Raw genomic sequence first — 23,347 nt, 5'->3', positions numbered from 1 at the left:
GTGCTATTGATTAAAACTGCAGATATAATTGGTCTTTTAGATTATCAAGCTCTGTAAAGCTGAATCCTTGGTTTGATAGTAAGATAATATCTAAGATGTAAACCACAGACACTTTTTGTGAAAAGAAACTCATACAAACTATTAAGCAAACTACCTTATCAAGCTTGCATTCACTGATTCAAATTCAACCACAGGGCTTTATTTTACATTTCAACCCCAGTGAAATTATCTGGCAGATAAAAGTAATGGTAAACATCGCCATCATGCCAATCTCATATTTTGCGCACGTACGCGCGCATGTGCACACACAAACGCACGCACGCACGCACGCACGCACGCACGCACGCACGCACGCACGCACACACACACACACACACACACACACACACACACACACACACACACACACACACACACACACACACACACACAAAGTTTATGAATAGTTTCTTCATGATAAATGGGCATTCACTTGTATAGCGATTTTCAAATTTCATAGAACTCAAAGTGCTTTAACGCTGTCTTCTCATTTGCCTACTGATGATCCAGCATCAGCAGCAACTGGGTTCGTATCTTGCTCATGGACACTTGGACATAGTCACAAAGGCACAGGATCGAACCCATAACCTTCTGGTTGGGAGACGACCACTCTACCACCAGAGCCATGCCGCCCATTCAACATCTAATACTGAAGTTAGCACCAGTTCATAACTGAAAGCGCTAAATCAGTGGTTCTTAACCTTGTTGGAGGTATCGAACCCTGCCAGTTTCATATGCGCATTCACCGAACCCCTCTTTAGTGAAAAATACAATTATTTTTTTCAAATTCAAGATATAGATGTTTTTTACTGATGCACAAAATGAGCTGTGCATGAACATCACCTTGTTGAAAGAACAAAGTCAACACAATGCATGTACTCACAACACTAACTTCTGTGGGTGTTCGGACCTCTGCAGTGGAGGCTCTGCCGAACGCCTGAGACCGCAGCGAACCCCTAGGGTTCGATCAAACCCAGGTTAAGAACCACTGCGCTAAATGAATGGGAGGTGCATCACGGGGATGGAGAGTCAAGCTAATTAGAGAAAGAAACATGCCATCGTTTACGTGCTTGCAGCTCCTCTTGTGCTTGGGACTCAACTGCCCCAAAAGTAGCAAATAAACTAGGCATGCGGGAATTAAAAGACAGAGAGACAAGAATAACTTGGGATGCATAATGCTAGCTGACAACTTTGGAGTCATTCATGTATCAAATTTTGCCATTTGTATACCTCCCATTTGGTATGAATTGTTCATAACGGAATGTTAGGCTAGTGTTTAATGTTGGCGAACACCAGGCATACAGTAGTAACTGCTGGATCAATGCCTTAAAACATATTGGATATTGACTCTTTGGTGGCTGAACGCTATCCGAGGTAGTTTAGTAGCACTGGGTAAAATCTTAAGGTTTGTTACCAAGCAAAGATGACAGCATAGTGCTGAGGAAAAGACGTTTCTACTGGACATGAAAGACTCAGCTTTACCTCTCTTTTTGTGAGAGAACGCCAAGTCCAGGTCAACATTTCTCCTTCCACTCTGAAAGGAAAAAAAATACATAGTAGCGGTGCAACAATTCATCGACAATGAATCGATTATCAAATGCGTCAACAAATATCTTGATAATCAATTAATGATTAAGCGCCCTTATCTATTTGAAATTGTCCAAATCATCTGAATTTCAGCCTCTCAGATGTATATATTCTAAGATTTTGGTATTCCACCATGAAAGAGAAATGAAAAGAAAGGAAAATATTTGGAAACATCTGCATTTCATTTGGAAAACTATTTACACACCAAACAAGTGAATTACAATTAATATTTGTGCATAATATGCACTATCAATTTTAAACGATGTTCTGTTTTTTAATAAAGAGGTTGGAAATAAAAAAATGTATTTTAATCTCATTCATCGATGAATAGATCCACACATTAAAAGATTACTGCACAGCAGCACCTCTGCTGAGGATAAACATGTAAAACCACTGTGAAAACAGATACTTTTAAGATCAAGACAATTTTCACATAAACATAAGAGATAAAGTATAAGAACATGTTAGTATGATGTACATTGTCTACTGAGTGATTATGTACCAGATTATATCCCTCTTCATCGGATTCGGGCTGGGAGAGGTCAGACTCGCTCCTTGATTTCATCAGCCTGTAGCTAGGACTGCTTTGCACTGAGCGGCTCTCTGCACTCAGACTCTCACTCCTGCAAAAACAAAAAGTAGTTATGCCATACATATTTTTTTAAATAAAACAACAGTGCCGTGTTTACTGGTTTGGCAAAAGTACTTGTTAATTTTAAATTTAATATTTAATTGCTAACTTCTTACCGTATTTTCCAGACTATAAATCGCAGTTTTTTTCATAGTTTTGGGGGTGCGACTTGTACTCAGGAGCGATTTATGTGCAAAATTATTAACACATCATATAATTTCATGTTATTTTCACACTAAACCTCATGAGGGCACTCTAGGCCTGTGGAATAATTGGAACTGCAACTGATGATAAGTTTGCCGTAAGCCACGTAGAAGAGGAAGCGCTGCATCTTCTACTTCCGGGGTTAGCGGAGTTGTTTATAAGTGACACAGAGGATGAACATTTCGTTGGATTTAATGATTTGGAGTGACGCAGATGGGTCGATACACTTGTTAGCATGTTATTTATGCTATAGTTATTTGAATAACTCTTAATATGGTACGTCAGGCACGTTCTGAGTTCCTTGCTTCTGTATTTATGTAACGTTAGCATACCGTATCGTTCCGGCTGTTGTTGCATATTCTATTTTTATTTTAAATTGCCTTTCAAGATGACATATCTATTCTTGGTGATGGATTTTATTAAATAAATGTCCCCCAAAAATGCGATTTATACTCCGGCGTGACATATATGTATGTCTTTGTCTTGTATGCTATGCATTTTATGGCTGGTGCGATTTATACTCCGGAGCGATTTATAGTCCAGAAAATACAGTAATTTTAATTCATAAAGTTATTTGTTCTCAACTTGAAATAGAGATTATTCACAGCTAATCAATCAATTGCTCTCAGGCAATATACAGTATTTGCATGTGTACGTACTGCAGTTTGTTTGCATTTCGTAGAATTGTGCGTGCATTATGACAATGAAAAAAACATTGCCATCATGCTGTATTATTGTCATTCATGGCCTAGTTTAAAAGTTTCACTACATCCACAACACTGATTACTATACGTGTGTATAGGCACATTTGGTGTATAGGCACATTTGCTAATAAGTTGCTTTGGTAAACCATGTTTTGCAAGTGACACTTGATTTCAAACTTCTCAATATTCCACCTATCATACCGACTGTACTCAACCTGGTCATGAAGCTTAGACAGTCCTGTGTTCCAGCAGCGGTTTGGCCCTCTTCTTGGTTCTGCTTGGTCAGTTCGCCCAATACAGGGCTAACCCCCAATATTAGCAAGGCACAGCGATGAATCACAGAGTTACAAGCTGCTGTGTACAAGTCCTGTCCTTCAGGGAGAATCGTACTGCGCCTTCTTCCATCTTGGGACAGAATCAAATCCTCCTCTCCTCCTCCATTGGTTCCTGTTCCTCCACTCCTAGAAACCAAACTGGATCCAAGGCCTACGCTGGCAGCTCGCTCTCTGTCCCGACTGCGTGCTACGTCTCGTGCTGAGAGGAAACACTGAAAGATTTCTGCGTGAGACACACACATAGAAACATAAAACTAGGTTACGCAAAAAAACAAAAGACATAAAATGCACTATTTAGACTTAGTCATGCGCGGTATCAGTCCAATGGTGTCACAACACCCACATGCGCAGGTTTATAGTAGATGATAATCACAGACTTATGTCCTTTGTTTTGTTGTATACTGAAGCCATTTGAATATAAGACTGAAGATCACAATTCCACTTTTTGATTTCTGGTATTTATATCAAGATGTATTTGACAACTCAAGACAAGGCACCTTTTGTTTGAACCCACTCACCTTTCCAGTCCGCAAAAGTATTGGAATGTGACTGGTGGGTGGTTGTAGTTGCTCAGGTGTTACTTTTCAGAATGACTGCTTGAACATTAGCGCTTGTTTTGGCTTTGGGTTTCACTACATTTGTTGCTATGAAAAGTTGTCTATGGCAGAAAAGCAAACTATTGTGAAGCTGAGAGAAGAAAATCTATCAGACCTATAAGAAACATTGTTAATCAGGACAACTGGGATGTCTTGAAAAAGAAAGAAGTTACTTCTAGTGACTAACAGACATTGAAATAGATTCAGCCAAGGTTATCGACGAGAGATAATCACAGCACCACTGTGAGTGTTGTGAAAAAATACTTAAAGATGACAGGGCAGGGCAGAGGGGAAAGTATCGCAATTCAATGTTCGAAGGCTTTGAGAGAAGAAATATCCAGGCCATACCGTAAGATGCAATTGACTCTTCAGCAAAAATAATTAGAAGGCCAGATTGTGCAGAGGTAAAGAGATGAGCCACAAAAGTTTTACAGCAAAGGTTTATGGACTGATGAGACCAATAAGAACCTCTACCAAAGTGATGGAAAGGCCAAAGTAGAGCAAAAGCAAGGATCTGTTTATGATCAAAAACACACACGCTCATCTGTGAAGCATGGTGGAGGTAATGTCATGGCTTGGGCTTGCATAGATGTCTTTATTGATGATAGGTCATGCTGATACCAGCAGAACAAATTCTGGTGTATAAAAATCATTTTGTCTGTCAGGCTGTACTATGACCAAGTCTGTACTAGAAGCTAGTCATGTCTACAAGATGCGGAGATTACCATCCCATACTTTAGAATCATTTGGTGGCATTGCACAATCTAATAAATTCATGATTCTGCATTTTAATATCATGATAAATGTATGATGTACTTACTTCCAGCCGTCATGACTTCATGTTCCCGGTATTCGTCTTCATCATCTTGCTCCTGATGGCCCTCTTCTCTCTCACGGTCAGCTCTCTCCTCCAATTCAGCCTCCTCATCAATGGTGCGGGTAAATGAATGTTCTTGTGGATCCATGTCTAAAGAGTCCTGATTGTCTGAAATCTTACCAGATTAAGAATGTAACATGTTAGTCTTCAACCTTTTGTTTTAATACATAACTCAGTGAACTTTCACAAAGACAAAAAGACGATCCACCCGATTCAGAGTACCGTATTTTCCGGACGATAAGGCGCACCTAAAAACCTCCAATTTTCTCAAAAGCCTTATAATCAGGTGCACCTTATATATGGACCAATGTTGAGCCACTACAGCAGGCGTGTCCAAAGTCCGGCCCGAGGGCGGAATGTACCGTAATTTTCGGACTAAAAGTCGCTCCGGAATATAGGTCACATTAGCCATAAAATGCACAATAACGTGAAAAAAAAACATATATAAATTGCTCCGGAACATAAGTCGCATTTTGGGGGGGAAATTTATTAGACAAAATCCAACACCAAGAACGGACATGAACGACAGGCTAAACGATAGGTATGCTAACGACACAAACACAAACGAAGAGCTGAGAACGGGCCTGACGTAACATTCAGAGTTATTAAAAAAACTATTACATAAATAACACGTTTATAAAACCATCTGTGTCACTCCAATTCATTAAATCCATCGATCGTCCTTTTGTCAACAATGGGTGCGCACCGCTGACGGCGCTTGCACTTCAAAATATTCCACAGGCCCATATAACGATATATAAATTAGATATCAAATAACTATTATATAAGCAATAATATCAAACCATCTGTGCACTCTAAATCATTAAATCCATCAATCAAATTCCTCGTCCTTTGTCAACAACGCCGCGCGAGCGCCCTGACGTCAGCCTCATCGTTATTCCACAGATCTAGTATATAACTATATTGTAGCGTTAACAAAGTACAAGGAAAGACGTGGGTTTGGTAAACGGCTCTTTATTTAACAAAACAAACTTCCAGGCGTGTGGCGGCGTGGACTTCCAGCCACGGAAGTGGAAGAGAGCTCCATAGAATACGACTGGGTGTGCGTAAAAGCCATGTCCGAGCCCCATCCACCGTCCCCGGACAGCCACCCGGCCGAGCGCCGGCCCACGACTTCCATCCATGGAGGTGAAAGAGAGCTCCATAGAGTAGGACCGGGCGTGCGTAAAAGCCATGTCCGAGCCCCATCCACCGTCCCTGGACAGCCACCTGGCCAAGCGCCGGCCCCCGACTTCAATCCACAGAGGTGAAAGAAAGCTCCGTAGAGTAGGACCGGGTGTGCGTAAAAGCCATAATAGTTTTTCAAACCTTCTGTGTCACTCCAAATCCTTAAATCCTTCAAACTCTTCGTCCTCCGTGTCACTTAGAAACAAAGCCGCTAATGATGCCGGTAGTACGTGGGGCCCTTTGTCATCTTCGTCGTCCCGTGATCAATCTTTGTCCTTTTTGTAAACAACCGCCCCGCCACACCGCGTCGCGCTGCTGACGTCACTTGAAATTCAAATTATCAAGTAATCCCTTGCTACATCGCGGTTTGTTTATCATGATTTCACTTTTTTTGGGGGAAAATTTTTGAAAAATACCACATATAAGTCGCTCCTTATTATAAGTCGCCCCCGCCACCCAAACTATGAAAAAAAAAAAACCGCAACTTATAGTCCGAAGATTACGGTATGTATCTTATATATGGACAAAGTTTCAAAATGGGCCAATCATTGAAGGTGCGCCTTATAATCCGGTTCGTTTTATGTATATGGACAAAGTTTTAAAATGGGCCATTCATTGAAGGTGCGCCTTATAATCCGGTGCGCCTTATAGTGCGGAAAATACGGTACCGGTAAACTCGAGCATTGCTGAGATCTGTGAAACATGTAATTTCAGAGACGCTAATGAGGAAATACACACGAATCATCGACATGCAGCTGTGTGATGGCAACTTACTCTCCTCTCTCGAGATGAAGAGCGTGTCTGAATGAAGTCCATATTCTTGCATGCGAGCAGGCGATTTCGAACGATATAAACACTGCGATAGATCTCTGCCAAGGACTTTGATGGCTGGTCTCTATAGGAAAGACAAAATGTAAGAATTTGACAATACAAAATATATTTATTTTGGGCTTTTTTTATTACCTTTCCTCTCCATGTGCTTGTTTGAGCAACCCAGTGTGCTTCAATAAGGCTGCTAAAACAAACCTGGAAACAGTGTCTAACAGGGATTCATTACTAAGAGAAGCGTTGTCCCAATCTGCAAAATAATGCACAACGGAGTCAGCACAATGTGATACATCACTTCACTAACATGCAGTTATAGCTAAATTCATATAATCTCAGGTCATCAACCTTTTTAAAACAGCTACATTGTGATGATTGAATAATGCCAAGGACTAACAGTCTGATACATGCTTCCGAAATAACACATTGTAAGCTTTTACCAATACATGTATTGAATTTGAAACCAAAACCACGCTACTTGTCACCTTTGACATGGCAGAACTGTAACACAACTCTTCTGTGCCTCCACCCAAAATACAGACGTGACAAACTATGATTTGTTTTATTTTAGGTTAATTAAAAAAAACATAAGCCTACATCTAAGCTTTCTTGAGCAGGTCTCTTCCAATTAATTGCATGTCGCTTTTTTTGGGTAACAGGCACTTGACCAGAGTGGTTCGAATATGTGGCTACCACAACTTATTAATGCTAGTTCAACCAAGCGAAGTGGAAACGAGGAGAGGAATAAGCATGGCTAATAGTGATAAGAATCCAGAAGTGGACCCTCCCAATCATTTAGGTCAGCAGTATGGGAGTATTTGGTCTGCCTGACTGAGAATAGAGATGTGAATAGAGAAGTCAAGAAGACCCAGACTATTAGCCACAAGCCAAGTGACATCAAATATGTTGATTCACCTTCAAAGACACCATCCTGAAATTAATTTAAGTGGTGCATGGAAGAAAACACTTTCACAAATGTGTTCATTATATTAATAAATTATGAATTTTCAGCATTGTGAATTAATATAATAAATGTGTGTTCCATTATTTTACGCAAAGAAACAAGAATCATCTTGAGGGGTTTGATTTGGTAATCTTAGTATTGGATCTTGTGGATGATGTGGCTCTTAGGATTCATCAATCACGTTAGATGGGTCAAAAAATCAAGATACAAATCAAATCTTAAATTTGGCGCAGTGTCTTAACCAATTTGCTCACTTTTTTGGGGAGTAAATTGTTTTATTGCCGTTGTGCCCCTACGATTATTTTCAATATAAATATTTAATATATTGTCACTTCCAAATTTACATCACTGTAATTTAAATATCAATATCCACAAAGAAAGTTTGACGCATTAGACCGGTGAGGATTTTTAGAACAGGCCCACAAGTATCGTGACCCTTATATCGCCACTAAGTAAATTCTTTTTTTTTTTTAAACACCAATAAAAACAATGACATAATGAATATATTCATCATGGATGATAATAAATATATTATTATACATTCATTATATTCATAGATTGCCATTATTGTACAGTAGGAAGGTGACGACATGGTTAATCTGACAGACCTTTGCTGATGGCATAGTCTTGCATGCTGATCCAGAGGCTGTTGGCAGGTTCTTTGGAGGAGCCTAAAGCCAAATCTACCAGGATACTTAAGTTAGGATGCACTGTGCAGTCAAAAGGCTTCTGTTCTTCATTGTCCGACAGTGCAGCCTCAAGCAATGAGCTGATAGAAGCATCTTTAAGGACCAAAGTAAAAAAAAAAATAATAATAGTAATAATCATTTGGCATAGAAAAATACTAAATGTAGCAACATGGCTAAGAGAAACAGGATGATTACCAGTCAAGAAAATATATGTAAATGAATAAATGTAGATCTCTCTTTACCCAGCTGTGGGATGTTCATCTCCAAGCCGTTGCTGAAAATAGGTGTTTTGAGCCAGTAAGCAGTATCCTGCTCCTCCAAAGAAGCAGGGGCACCCTGCAGCATCCCACCAAGACAACGACCTACCAGCAAGGCTACTGTCCTCTCCAAGTCAACAAGCCACACCCAGGAGAGTGCTGGCTGCGGAAGAGACATTCCTGAACCTGGCTCTGCAAAGTCTGACATACCTAGGAAGTTGGAGAAGGCAAAGTTGTGCTGAATAGAAAAATTATACTAAGACAATTACATTTTCTTAATTTGTAGTGGTCATTCTCTAATGGTTTGATCCAATTGCATGGTCAAACACTGACTCACTTCGAGTTTTCAGTACCTTCCCTTTATTTTATTTCACTGCTTACAATATTGCAGACATACTGCAGGGATAAAATAAAACGCAACTGAGATTTGTGCTGTCGTTGGTGTGAATGTATTTCTGGTGGAGAAAAATAGCTGTCGCAGCCACTTCCTGTTCGTGACATCACAGCCGGTCAATTACAACCCCATTCTACCTGTAAAATGTATCAGGTACAATAATAGTTGTTACAAATAAACTGGCAGTGTCAATGCAACACAATACTGTTTAATTGAGTACCATGCTGATCATAAAGTGATGATACGTTGCCATAAAACAATAGGTTATGATTATTACCTCATTGCTTCTATGAGGTGGCACTCACATTCTACTATTGTAACTTACTGTATACTTAACACAAGACATCTTGAGTATATTGACACAAAAGTTCAATTTGTTCGCAGAACATTACAATGTTAACCTTTTTAAAAACTTATTTTTATTTTATGACGACCAAGTTGTGTGTCAAGCATGACATTTTTATTCAAGGAATGTAAAACAAAATATATAAATGATTTCACGCTAGTTACACACGCTATTTCAGTTCAGAATGATTTCACGCTAGTTACACACGCTATTTCAGTTCAGATGGTGGGATTCCATATTTTGCGACGCAAACACTGATAACGTTTGTCTACTGTGCCTCTTAAAATGTACCTATGGAGGTCCCACATTGAGGTCTTGCTGGGGAAAGGGAATAAAGCAAAGATTTGTCAATATTTGTTGACCCCATTTTTGTGTCGAGTCTTGTATTTGCCGAAATAATCCCCCTCTCGATCCTTTAATGCAGGCGCCATATTGGAACGGGTGACGTTGACAGGGCCATTACCTCTCGAGCGATCTTGTGCTGTGTCTTCTGAGGACTTATTTGATAGTGCAAGAGCATTCTACATTACAGTCAACATTTAAGCTCGGCCTACCATAAACAGTACAATATAAGTGGATCGTATGAAATGAGTTGGTGACATTTTGTACCATGAAGAGGCCATTGCAGCTCCTGGTCCTCCAGAGGGAAGGCAGCAGGCAACAGCCTGTTTAGCCGGTCCAGTGGAGGGAACAGGTCAAGGAGGTAGCTTAGCAAAGGCCTCGCCACAGACACAGGAAGAAGCAGCAATGAGTTGGTTATCTGGCACAGCATACTGCCTGCCGCTGACACAAAAATTACATCTGGAAAGGAGAGAGATGCGTTGAAATCAAGAACGCTCATAAGTACATTTCTAAAGCGCTTCAAAACTTTGCCTAATTTCATAAAACTCCTAGTGATATTATTTTAAGAAAATTCTAGAAAAGTGTAGGGCATGAGTGTCAAACTCATTTTTTTCGCAGGCCACATTGTAGTCATAGCTTCTTTTGGAGGGCCATTATGACTGTCAACCCAAATAAATGTATGAGCACCTCATATTATCTACAGTAAAAGCTACAAAACAAACTGACAAATAACACGTTTTCAAATCAGACGAGTAAGAACTGGTCAAATATTTTAAAAAAATATATTAAAAGTGAAGACAATTTGCAATTCTAGTAATGACACACGAATTTGATGCACAATTTGTCCTCGCGGGCCACATAAAATGATGTGGAGGGCCGTATCTGGCCCCCCTGGCCTTGAGTTTGACACCTGTGATATAGAGTGTGTGGAATATGAATTAAGCTTCAAAAGGCAAGCAATTTTATCCATCTCAGGGTTGGGCTATATTGTCCTTGCTGTCGACTGAAAATGATATCCCACGATCAAAGAAGCAATAGAAATCAGAAAATGGCGTATGGACACGTTCAACAGGCATGAAGGAACTTTTATGCTATCGCACATTTGGGATTTACTTCTCCAAAGACCACCAAGCGACATACAAAATCATCAGCTGATAAAAAAGACAAGTGCTAAGCTGAGAACTTCTGAGGAAGGTGATAGAACGAGCCGAAACAAAGTAAATGAAACATTTTGCCACATTGTCTTAAAACAGGAAAAGGAAAACCATTGTCAATAAGAGAAGATGAATTTTGTTAACCAACATCAAAGTGCTCGGTAACAACCAATCACAGCTCACCTTTTTTTCTAGGTCTGATCATGTAACATTCGCAAGCCGAACCATTAGGCACAGTGATGTCAATTTTAGTCGAGGGGCAAAATGAGTGGATTTTGCTGTTTAATTCATATTCCACAATGCAATAGTAATCAGAAAGCCATTTTTGTATTAGTGGGACATATTAGATCATATTATTAAAAAGAACATTTTTGACTTGACTTTCGCTTCAACCTTGTTGTAAAAGTGATTGATTACTCGGTTATACCTTGTAACTTCTCGTGTACACTGCTATTCCAGGAACTCTCTTTAATCAAAGTGGCTGAACGGGAGAAGATATCTGTGGCGTGAGGTAGAAGAAGTTGCAAATGCTTATGGAGCAGAGCAACACTGCTGGAGTTCTGGAGAATCAAAATGCATACAGCGTTATTGATATATTTATGGCACCAGATGTGCGAAGCACTATTTAAATGTGTACACAACCCAAAAAGTCCCAACCTATTTACAGTAGGAGTTAAATGATTTCTGAATTTTTGTCGGCGCGAGTACGATCGAATACGATTAATAGATGACAACCTTGCTGACTCACTCACTACTTCATCTTTGGCTGCACAGGCCCTGTCCCACAACTTATTCACCCAATCACATTAAGACTGAGCATGGGTCGACAATTTTTAAGATCCACATGTTTACAAAGTCGATCCATCCAACCATTATTTGAACCACTTTTCCTCATGAGAGTCGCGGGCATGCTCCAGCCTATCCCAGTTGACTTTGGGCAGTTAGCAAGGGACACCCTAAACTGGTTGTCAGCCAATCTCAGGGCATACATGGACAGACAAACAACTATTCATTCGTTCGTTCGTTCGTTCGTTCATTCATGGGTCCCACAGCAATATGATGGATGCTTGCAAAGACCCAGCCTGTCAGCAGGGTCTTTGAAGTTAACGAGGATTTTTTTTTTCACTTCCCGGCTGAGTAGAGGGTGGCAGTTAGACATACGTACATGGCTGCACACAATCGTAAGAGATGAATGTGTAGATAAGGAATAGTAAAGAAAGAGAGTGGCAGCAGCAAGGGAGAAAACTCAAAATAAAACAAAACAAAATTAAATTTTAGTGGCAATACAAAGACAGAAAAATATATTAACAGAGATGCGTGTATGAAATGGAGAGTTGCTGTCCTGCCTATTATACGTATACATGTGTCCCTGTTGCAACACACCTGATTCAAATGGGACAGCAGACCTCCAGTTTGGACAACCCTGATGTAAAGGAAATATTGCTAACTTGCTGCTGATGCTAGAGAGTGAAAGACTTGTGTAATTACCCAGCCTTACTTATATTGCCCTTTGGAGGGTAATCATAAGAGTGGGGAGTTTTTGGGGACCACTGGCATAAAGAATGGAAAAAAGCAAATTTGTTGAGTATTAATACCTCAGTTACGTGGTTGACGTGGCAGTAGGCTAATAGTTGCTTCTGCAAGGAGCAAAGGAGTTGGTGGAGATGAGCTGGTTGGCTGCTATCAGAGGAGGACATGTCCTGCTGCAACTTGTCACTGTTTTTCTCCAGCTCACCAAAAGCTTGATCCTGCATAGTAACAAATGATCACAAATGGGGCGTTGTGTTTGTTTCAGGTAGAAACGATACCTTGAGCACACAGTACTTGCCAACTTTCCCTATTCATGTGGGACACTCCTGAATTTCAATGTTATCTCCCATATGGTTCCGGATCAGTCACTCTTCCCGCCAATCTCACAAATTTACAGTGAAGTAAACAATTTACATTTTGGGGAATATGATGCGACACGGCTCGCAGTCTCGCAGCCAACCGCAGTGTTTCCCTTCATTCATGAATTTGCATGTGAGTTCATTTCTTGCACCTAGTAAACGTAGACTGGGCGTCAGTGAAATGGGCGTTCGTCAGAGATTGACTGAGAGGTCTGTCGGCATTTCACCCTGTTGGCAACAATTACACGGATGGACAAAAACCCACTTCCGTCTGTCCTCAGTCCATCCTTTCTTTAACATTCTCATCCTTTGTACGCAAAATGGGTGAACCGTGTGACCACGATGGACCACTGAGTCGGAATGTTTACCTCTGCAAAAACGTATTAACCTTGCTGTATGCTCCGCTACACAATTTGTGTGTATGCGTGCGTGTTTCTTAATCTATGCGATCTGGTACTGGATGGTCCACAGACTGGTACTCTGCTGCAGACCTGTGGTTGCAAACCACTGTATGAAAAGGCCTCTGCATCAGTAGAGCTTTATGCCTAGCAATGCCCCTGCTTGGGCCGATATGCTGATGAAAAAAAAAAAAAAATCCCTATTTCTCATAAGCCAGAGTTGGCAAGTATGTTCCTTGAACCACAATTCATTCGAATGTCAGAAAAGTGGAAATTTATTATGCTTTTTTTTTTTGGTGAACAGTGTCATATATATCAATGTTCTATTGCGCGTTAAAGAAATCTAGCTTTGTTAAACATACCCTACCATCTCCACTACTTACAGTATAGAAACCAAGATTCCTCAGGAGTGTCTTCATGAGGATTTCGGCTAGATGGGTGTCAGGATGGCCTGCTGTGCCATTGTGATTTGGGTCTGGGGATGCCGTGAATCCCAGACCAGAGCTAAGCACCTCAGGACCATCAGCAGGAGAGCTATAACCCAGAAGTGAGGCTACATGCGTGTGGTCTTGGAGACTGGTCAGGATGATGTCAAGCTGCATTCTCTGTGGCAATAGACAAACTTGGTTAAGAGCTATACTGAAAGATGATATTTCTTTGATCATCTTATTGCTGTCTTTTGTTGACATCAACTGGTGTCAAACCATCTGTGTATTACGCGGCATAGGGTACCTGTCCTTTGGACAGACTCTCCCATCTGTCAGGACCCTGAGGAAGCAAGGAATGAAGAAGCTCCATCCTCTCTCTTAGTGGAGGCAGCAGCATGGTTGCACCCACTGAAAGTGTCTCAATTACTGCCTGATGAGGAAAAATGCAAATAAGGGGTATCAAATATGATGAAAGGACTGAAGATGAAAATATGTATAGATATCATAAGTGACTTAAGAAGTGTGTCAATTTAGCATTTGACCCCAGTCACCTCAAATATCTCTAATTCAATATCATTAGTACTATACATGTTGAATTGTAGACAACTATGGGAGAACTGTGTTGAATATACCTTCAACGCAATAGACTGCGTGAGAGCAAGAGAGAGCACATGTGAGAAAGCGAGAGTGAGAGCACAAGAGTGTGAGAGAGACAGACATGAATATAATGAGTTGTATTGACGGTGAAAAAGAACAAGCGGAAATGACGTTTATTGGTGTTTGCGTGTGATGCTGTTCCAATCGGGATATTTAAATTTGTGAATGAATTTGTCCTTTCAGGTATGCAAACGAGATATACAATCTTGAGCTTAACCTGAGAATTGACTGCATGTAAATGTAGTCAGAGATAGTGAGTTGTTGAAATATATATTAATAAACAAACAAACATGTCATGTTTTGATCTTGTTTTACCTCTTGAATCTCATCTGGAACAGAAGAGTCCATCAGTCTGAAGAGCAGATTCCGCAGTGGCCTGGCTTGTCGACCTAAAATACTTGTAGCTACTCCCCCGGCAAGCGCCAGAGCCAGATGATTGGATAAAAGCCGAAGGCACAGCTTAAGAAAGTTATGATGCTCCCTGAAAATAGAATTTTTTTTCAGAGGAGAGTGTATATTATTAAAAATGTGTTCCTCAAATTTTCGTTTACATAGCCGCAAATCACAGTAACTCAATATAACTGTAAAATAGAGCGTGGTTGAGCCATTTTCCTTATCTTGTTAGCGATAGCATGTGTAAGGCAGGAGAAAACCTCAGGCACAAAATAAAATCTAGAAGAGTAACTTCCCTACAAGAGTATGTCAAGACTATTTGTCTGATTGAGGTTAAGTCATATTTACCTAGATGAAGGGAAGGGGAGAGGAGGAACTTCACTGTTGATACCATCACAATAGTGGTCAAGAAAGGAGCGCAAGTGGGAAAAGGTGCTTTCCTCGAGGTCGACACAATAGGGTCTGTGCCAGGCTACCACTTGCCTTAAGTGCAAAAAACACATTTGTCATGAATTTCAGGCAGAGAGTCAGCAAATGCAAATGAAACCCAAAAGAGAACCAAGTCTAATAAACCACAAACTGACAGGTCAGAAGCTTCAGCATGCTATACAATTAAATTAATTAAAGAAGTGCAGACCTGAGGTATTGTGTTATGAACACTTGTCATACCCAAAAGTCAATCCATTAAAGGGTCTCTATCATACTATTTTAAACTTTCCACAGTCAATTATAGGTGTACATATGATTAGATATTTGCTTTGGCAAAGTGGCAATCTAATGTCTTACAAAATGTGAGGTATTTTAATGGCTCTTGTTCTAACCCGGAAGTAAGACGCTGCTGAGTTTACGAAAACCCCGCAGCCACTGTATTCACACACGTTTGTCAGTAGACTCGAGGTGCATCTCAAAACTACATAGAAAATACTCATTCAATATACCAAAAATCAATTATTGAGCCCATTGCAGGGGCTACGTCAAAACCTTTTATAATTTATTTGATGCACCAAAATCAGAACAGCCACGAGTAAACTCAAGTTGCAGGGGTAGCTGCTCTGAGAAAATGAACATGTGTTTAGTTTGCAGTGGCCGGATCCTCACTTTTTGACAGGAGTGGATAGAAATGCTCCAACATGAGTAAATACAGGAAAGGTATAAAAAGTTGTTAGCCCACCTGTCTCTGGGAAGAGCTGTCCAGGCCAGACTATGGGAAGTTCCTGCTGAAATCTGCTGCACAGTCACCCCATCCAAGCCTATAATCTTTTTAGGCTTTGTGATTGGTCCTGTGGAGTTTCCCTGCCCACACTGGCCCATGGAGTTGTTCCCCCATGCATATACTTCATTGTCTATAGATGTCAGTTGGAATGAAGAGCAGGAACAAAGTTTAATTTCCAGAGATGCTCCTGTATTACAGTTAATTTATTTTATATCATTTAAGTGCATTCAAAAGGCTCAATTATCTGAATATGGTGTTTGGATTTCGTATTGCTTCACACATACCATGCGACAGGGCCAAACAGTGGCTGTCCCCAATGGAGATGTCCACCACCCTGGTGGTAGCCAATTCCTCGATAAGTTTTGGTCTGAGTGCTGTTGCCTCTGAGGACCCACAACCCAGGCAAGCTCCACAACCCCAGGCATACACCTATGATCACAGTGACGCCAAGGAACAAGATGAACAAGCTAAAAAACTAAGAATTTGAGAAGACGGCAAACACTTTTTCACAGGACTGGATGTCTTGGCCTGTAATAGCTCAAAGACTTCAACCAGACCTTTGGGTGGCAACAGCTGCCATTTTTGTGCATCACAATGTTAATTGTATTTTTAGTACGATTGTTAAATGCTATCTCACAAACCTTCACGAAATTCTGTGGAAATCAATTGAGTAATTTTTGAGCGATGCTCGTTACAAACATTTTTAAAAAACCTTTTTACCCATGTTGGTGATTTTGTTGCTCAAAAGAAACATTGTAAGCTCAGGCTAATTTGAACAAGAACCTACTACCCCCACTGTATGTCCACATTACCTGTCCAGTTGAAGTTAAGGCAAGAGACGACTGGCTTCCAGCACACACTTTTCTGACGAACATCCCTTGTAAGGCTTCTACCACTTTTGGTTTGTAAACACGATTAGTGTCACCATGGCCAAGTTTCCCTGCAGAAAAACAATTTAGATTTTAATAATAAATGTATTCCTCATCCAAAGGATTTGTTTATAGTATCCAATTGTGTACTGTATTTTCCGGACTATAAGTTGCTGTTTTTTTCCATAGTTTGGCCGGGGGGGTGATTTATACTCTGGAACGATTTATGTGTGAAATTATTAACACATTATGATATAATTTCACATGTTTTTTTTCACACTAAACCGCAAGAGGGTGCTTTAGGCCTGTGTTGATAATTGTGTTGATGAGTCCGAAGTAAGCGACGTAGAAGAGGAAGCGCCGTATCTTCTACCTCCAGAGTTAGTGGAATTGTTTAAAAGTGACACAGATGATGAAGATTTCATTGGATTAAGTGATTTGGAGTGACACGGATGCTTTGGTAAACTTATTAGCATGTTATTTATGCTCTAGTTGTCTGAATAACTCTTAATATGTTATGTTAATATACCAGGCACGTTCTCAGTTCGTTGTTTATGTGTCGTGTAACATTAGCATACCGTACAATTATTCAGCCTGCTGCAGCCTCTATTCTATTTTTATTTTAAATTGCCTTTCAAGATGACATGTCTGTTTTCGGTGTTGGATTTTATCAAATAAATATCCCCCAAAAATGAGACTTATGCTCCAGTGCGACTTATATATGTATTTTCCTTCTTTATTATGCATTTATGGTGTGTGCGACTTGTACTCCAGAGCAACTTATAGTTCGGACAATACGGTAAATGTTTTTACACACCATTATCTCCTCCTCCAAATGACCAAACAGTACGGCCATCCTTTGACAGTGCAATCGTATGAGAGCTACCACATGACACTTCTCCCACATTGCTGATGTCTTTGACCAAGGTGGGAATGTTTCGGCTGTTGCTGTCACCATGACCTGCATTTAAAAGAGACAAAATGATGGACTGTATTATACAAGGCAAGTACCATTCTCTTCCACTACTATTAATGCCAGACAAGGATATCTGCGTAAAAATATTTCTTTATGATTGTATCGTTGAATTCATACTTCAAACATATGACAGGAAATTTTCTGAAAAAAATGTAGCGCTGAAAGAAAGACAACAGCTGAGCTGCTCTTGTGCATCAATCCACAATGAAACTTCCGTAGATGAGCAGCTACTCTCCGTCGGTTTGACACTTCACGACACGTCAAGGCAACTCAAAATCGGCTACGACACACTACGTTTGTCTGCGACACGTCTATCAACTCGTTAGCGGGCTACATTTGTGTCGTCTGACAGCATAACAAAACCTATCCGAAACAAACTTGTCAAACGTTTAGAGAAACATAATGCAAAGCTACTAAAAATCTAAACATTCAAATGAAAAATATATAAGTAAAGCAATCAATACAAGAAGACATAAAGCCCAACGCGGAGAAAAAAAATGTGCTGTGTTATTTCTGCTGCAATAATGTGTGGTGTACTTGCAGCAGTTGTTGGAAAAAATCTTCTCTAAATGTGTGTTTCAGATAAATGACATACCCAATCTTCCAAAATCACCTTCCCCCCATGTATACAGCTCTCCATCTTCACTGACTGCAGCACTGTGTCTGTAGCCAGCAGATACACATACCACCACCTCATGTAAAAAAAGAAAAAAACTTCACATGTATTTATCAATGCAGGTCACCATACACAAGTTGGTTTACTTTTCTTTTATGTCACAGGAACTAATATAGAATGCAGCTCAAAACAACAAAATACAATATAATCTGTAATTTTATGTAGCAACTAGTATATACCGTGATTGCATTTGATTCAGTACAGGAATCCAGGAAGTGACCGAGAGGGACGGCAGGATGGTAATTTCAATACGTAATGGGATTAAATTTGTCACTGAAACTGAAGTAAACTGGCTGAAACTCTCCTACCTTTCCTTGTAACGGTCCTTGGATAAGTTTTGGGTATTTCTGTGTTGAGCTGTTCCCGTGACCCAGCTTGCCGTAATCGCCATCACCCCAGCTGAACACTTCACCTTCCGTAGTGAAGGCCAGGGTGTGGCCATCCGAGCCCTTGGATGATGACACCTTTTTGATGGCACGGTGGGGTTCAAAGGTCAACTTCTTCAGTGTGGACTGGTTGTTGGAGTCCCCGAGGCCTAGGCGGCCGTAGCTTCCCTTCCCACAAGCTCGCACAGAACCATCAGAAGAGATTACAAAAGTGCAGTACTGGCCTGCCTCAATCTGTTAAGGAAAATTCTGTGAATGTATTTAGCATGAAAACATATGAACAATCACCTGATCACAAACTTGTTGGATCAATGATTGCAGCATGTGTAACAAACGCAATGCACTTCTTCACTTGAGTGAATACTATGAGTCGTTTATGAGAAAGTCCCAATGATCATCGTCACACACACATCTGGGCGTGGTGAAATTTGTCCTCTGCATTTAACCCATCCCCATGTGATTTTAATCAGTCTCCCGGGGGGAGAGGGGAGCAGTGAGCAGTAGCGGTGCCAGACTTGGGAATCATTTGGTGATCTAACCCCCCAATTCCAACCCTTAATGATGAGTGCCAAGCAGGGAGCCTATGGGTCCCCTTTTTATAGTCTTTGGTATGACCCGGCCGGGGTTTGAACCCACAACCTTCCAGTCTCAGGGAAGACACTCTACCACTGAAGACATTATGACTGAACCTCTGTTGCAGAAATTGGTGGTAGGCTAGCAACATGTGGTCTCTTTGTGGCAACAAAGCACATGCTTCAAAATGCACACACTTCAAACTTAAGTTCTGGCATTCACATATTAGTTCACCACTAGATGGCACAAGATTCTACGTACTGTCCCTATAAGAAGTTAAAAAGGATTGCGCTTTCCCTTCAGTGGCTCCATCTGCTGAGCTCTTGCTAGCAGGGCTGGGTGGGTATCATGTTTGTACGGAATTTTGTCATCTGAAGAAACAAACTTAGCTGCACAGTACAGGGGCACAGAGTTTTATTCCTATGATCACAGCAGGGCTATGGGTCATTACAAACAGAGCAACACATTGTATTGAAGCAAGCAAGTAGCAAAGACAGACCAACAGCCCTTATGATTCCCGAAGCTGAAAAGCAAAATTTAACTCAGCACCAGAAGTCAGTGCAGAAGTCAAGCTACCACTGAGTGTACAAAGTGCACCAGAGCAAATATTGTATGTTTTCCTTACCGTCTGTGCATCAGCAAAACTGGTAGCCAGCTTAGGTTGCAGGATTTTCTCCTGTGTACCCTCCACGAGTTGATGGCTGCTGTTGCTTCCCCACACATAAACCTCACAGGTTTCAGATACTACAGGTGCTTCACCTGTCTGGATGCTGTCTGGACTAACACAAGTGCGAGAGTAGTCGGATGCCATTCGACATACCTGGAAGAAAAACTTTACAATTAGGGGAATGTCCTACAAATAGACTTTCAGAGTAACTTGCATCACGATTTTGCAAAAAAAATCCACGCAAGCTGGATTCATACATACACATAAATGAATATATGTTATGTATGTATGTATGTTATGTACAAGGTTCTAATGAAATTTTCTTTGCAGAACAGTTTTCAGTAGGGTAGAGGAGCTGCACTCTAATTAGGAGGAGCTTTATTTTTTTAATTTAAATGAAACAATCAGAGACCTAAAATGTGGGACGATTATACATTTAGAAAAAGAAAAAACAGACGACACCAACAACTCGTAGTTAGAATATAACGGCAGCAATTTGTCTGCTGATTATATTAATATGTTTTCAGATAAGAATGTTTGGCTTTTTAAAAGTTATGGTGTAGATCAGGGGTGCCCAAACATTTTCAGCTCGTGAGCTACTTTTGAAATGACCAAGTCACAAAAATTTACCCACTAAAAAAAAAAAATTATATATATATATATATATATATATATATATATATATATATATATATATATATATATATATATATATATATATATATATATATATATATAAAAACTTTTCCTCACCCCCCGTGGGTGGTCTCTTTTTTCCTTCAAGCTCGGGTCCTCTACCAGAGGCCTGGGAGCTTGAGGGTTCTACGCAGTATCTTTGCTGTTCCTAGTACTGCACTTTTCTGGACTGAGATGTCAGATGTTTTTCCTGGGATTTGTTTCAGCCACTCCTCCAGTTTGGGGGTTACTGCCCCTAGTGCTCCAATGACCACAGGTACCACTGAAGTCTTACCTCTCCAGGTCTTCTCCAGCTCTTCTCTGAGCCCTTGATATTTCTCAAGTTTCTCATGTTCCTTTTTCCTAATGTTACCATCATTTGGGATGGCTATGTCAACCACAACGGCTTTCCTCTGCTCTTTGTCCACCACCACAATGTCCGGTTGGTTCGCCATTACCATTCTGTCTGTCTGGATCTGGAAGTCCCAGAGGATCTTGGCTTGGTCATTCTCTACCACCTTTGGAGGTGTTTCCCACTTGGATCTTGGGACTTCCAGTCCATACTCTGCACAGATGTTCCTGTACACGATTCCAGCTACTTGGTTATGGCGCTCCATGTATGCTTTACCTGCCAGCATCTTACACCCTGCAGTTATGTGCTGGATTGTCTCAGGACCTTCTTTGCACAATCTACACCTGGGGTCTTGTCTGGTGTGGTAGATTTGGGCCTCTATTGCTCTGGTGCTCAAGGCCTGTTCTTGTGCAGCCAGGATCAGTGCCTCTGTGCTGTCCTTCAGACCAGCTCTTTCTAGCCATTGGTAGGATTTCTGGATATCAGCTACTTCAGCTATGTTTCGGTGGTACATCCCATGTAGGGGCTTGTCCTCCCATGATGGTCCCTCCAGCACCTCATCTTCCTTTGATGCCCATTGTCTGAGACATTCACTGAGCACGTGATCCGTTGGGGCCTTATCCCTGATGTACTTATGGATCTTGGATGTTTCATCTTGGATAGTGGCTCTCACGCTCGCTAGTCCTCGGCCTCCTTCTTTACGGCTAGTGTACAGTCTCAGGGTGCTGGACTTGGGATGGAACCCTCCATGCATGGTTAGGAGCTTCCGTGTCTTGATATCTGTGGTCTGTATATCTTCCTTTGGCCACCGTATGATTCCTGCAGGGTATCTGATTACTGGTAGGGCGTAGCTGTTAATGGCTAGGGACTTGTTCTTGCCATTGAGCTGACTTCTTAGGACTTGCCTTACTCGATGGAGGTATTTGGCTGTGGCTGCTTTCCTTGTTTCCTCGTCAAGGTTGCCATTTGCCTGTGGAATTCCAAGGTATTTGTAGCTGTCCTCAATGTCTGCTATTGTTCCTTCTGGGAGTGAGACCCCCTCTGTGTGGATTACCTTTCCTCTTTTAGTCACCATGCGGCCACATTTCTCAAGTCCGAATGACATTCCGATGTCAGAGCTGTAGATCCTGGTAGTGTGGATCAGGGAGTCAATGTCCCGCTCGTTCTTAGCGTACAGCTTTATGTCATCCATGTAGAGGAGGTGGCTGATGGTGGCCCCATTCCTGAGTTGGTATCCATAGCCCGTCTTGTTGATTATTTGGCTGAGGGGGTTCAGTCCTATACAGAACAGCATTGGGGACAGAGCGTCTCCTTGGTATATACCACATTTGATGCTCACATGTGCAAGTGGCTTGCCATTGGCTTCAAGTGTGGTTTTCCACTGTTTCATCGAGTTGGCGATGAAGGTTCTCAGAGTCCCATTGATGTTGTACAGCCTCAAGCATTCAGTGATCCAAGTATGTGGCATTGAGTCATATGCTTTCTTGTAATCAATCCAGGCAGTGCTCAGGTTGGTACGTCTAGTTCTGCAGTCTTGGGTGACTGTTCTATCCACCAGGAGTTGATGTTTTGCTCCTCTGGTATTTTTACCAATCCCTTTCTGAGCAGTGCTCATGTATTGATCCATGTGCCTGCTGATCTTATCTGATATTATGCCCGACATCAGCTTCCATGTTGTGGAGAGGCAAGTGATTGGCCGGTAGTTGGATGGGACTGTACCCTTTGATGGATCCTTCTGGATCAGGATCGTACGCCCTTGGGTTAGCCATTCAGGGTGAGTCCCATCCCTTAGCAGCTGGTTCATTTGTGCTGCCAGGCGCTCATGGAGAGTTGTAAGTTTCTTGAGCCAGTAGCTGTAGATCATGTCAGGGCCTGGTGCTGTCCAGTTTTTCATTCCTGAGACTCTTCTCTGGATGTCTGCCACTGTGATGGTTACTGGGTTCTGTTCAGGGAGCTTGCTGTGGTCCTTTCCCAGAGCCACCAGCCACTGTGCATCCTTCTTATGTGATGCCTCCCGCTCCCATATATCCTTCCAGTACTGTTCAGTTTCCAGCCTTGGTGGG

General features: G+C 41.2%; 1 protein-coding gene across 5 annotated transcripts in view; it reads right to left on the bottom strand.

Annotated features, from left to right (window-relative positions):
* The window catches only part of herc1 (HECT and RLD domain containing E3 ubiquitin protein ligase family member 1), an 88,540-nt gene that overhangs the window by 57,855 nt on the left and 7,338 nt on the right, over positions 1–23,347 (bottom strand). For all 5 annotated transcript variants that reach the window (XM_088372257.1, XM_088372260.1, XM_088372259.1 and 2 more), the window contains exons 4-25: positions 20,216–20,410; positions 18,940–19,251; positions 18,551–18,647; positions 17,797–17,940; positions 16,923–17,050; positions 16,395–16,539; positions 16,069–16,240; positions 15,246–15,380; positions 14,820–14,985; positions 14,152–14,277; positions 13,803–14,024; positions 12,728–12,880; positions 11,560–11,692; positions 10,246–10,437; positions 8,882–9,106; positions 8,559–8,732; positions 7,125–7,239; positions 6,936–7,056; positions 4,917–5,088; positions 3,381–3,723; positions 2,129–2,249; positions 1,522–1,573 (exon numbers count right to left, since the gene is read on the bottom strand). In XM_088372257.1, the coding sequence (XP_088228383.1) occupies positions 1,522–1,573; positions 2,129–2,249; positions 3,381–3,723; positions 4,917–5,088; positions 6,936–7,056; positions 7,125–7,239; positions 8,559–8,732; positions 8,882–9,106; positions 10,246–10,437; positions 11,560–11,692; positions 12,728–12,880; positions 13,803–14,024; positions 14,152–14,277; positions 14,820–14,985; positions 15,246–15,380; positions 16,069–16,240; positions 16,395–16,539; positions 16,923–17,050; positions 17,797–17,940; positions 18,551–18,647; positions 18,940–19,251; positions 20,216–20,410 (3,643 nt within the window). The remainder of the gene's footprint in view (positions 1–1,521; positions 1,574–2,128; positions 2,250–3,380; positions 3,724–4,916; positions 5,089–6,935; positions 7,057–7,124; positions 7,240–8,558; positions 8,733–8,881; positions 9,107–10,245; positions 10,438–11,559; positions 11,693–12,727; positions 12,881–13,802; positions 14,025–14,151; positions 14,278–14,819; positions 14,986–15,245; positions 15,381–16,068; positions 16,241–16,394; positions 16,540–16,922; positions 17,051–17,796; positions 17,941–18,550; positions 18,648–18,939; positions 19,252–20,215; positions 20,411–23,347) is intronic.

The sequence above is a fragment of the Syngnathus floridae genome, chromosome 3 (genome assembly GCF_059516105.1).
Source record: "Syngnathus floridae isolate MCC-2025c chromosome 3, RoL_Sflo_1.0, whole genome shotgun sequence".
Lineage (NCBI taxonomy): Eukaryota > Metazoa > Chordata > Actinopteri > Syngnathiformes > Syngnathidae > Syngnathus > Syngnathus floridae.
Note: the sequence above shows the minus strand (reverse complement) of the source record. Positions and strands in the feature narration are given on the sequence as shown.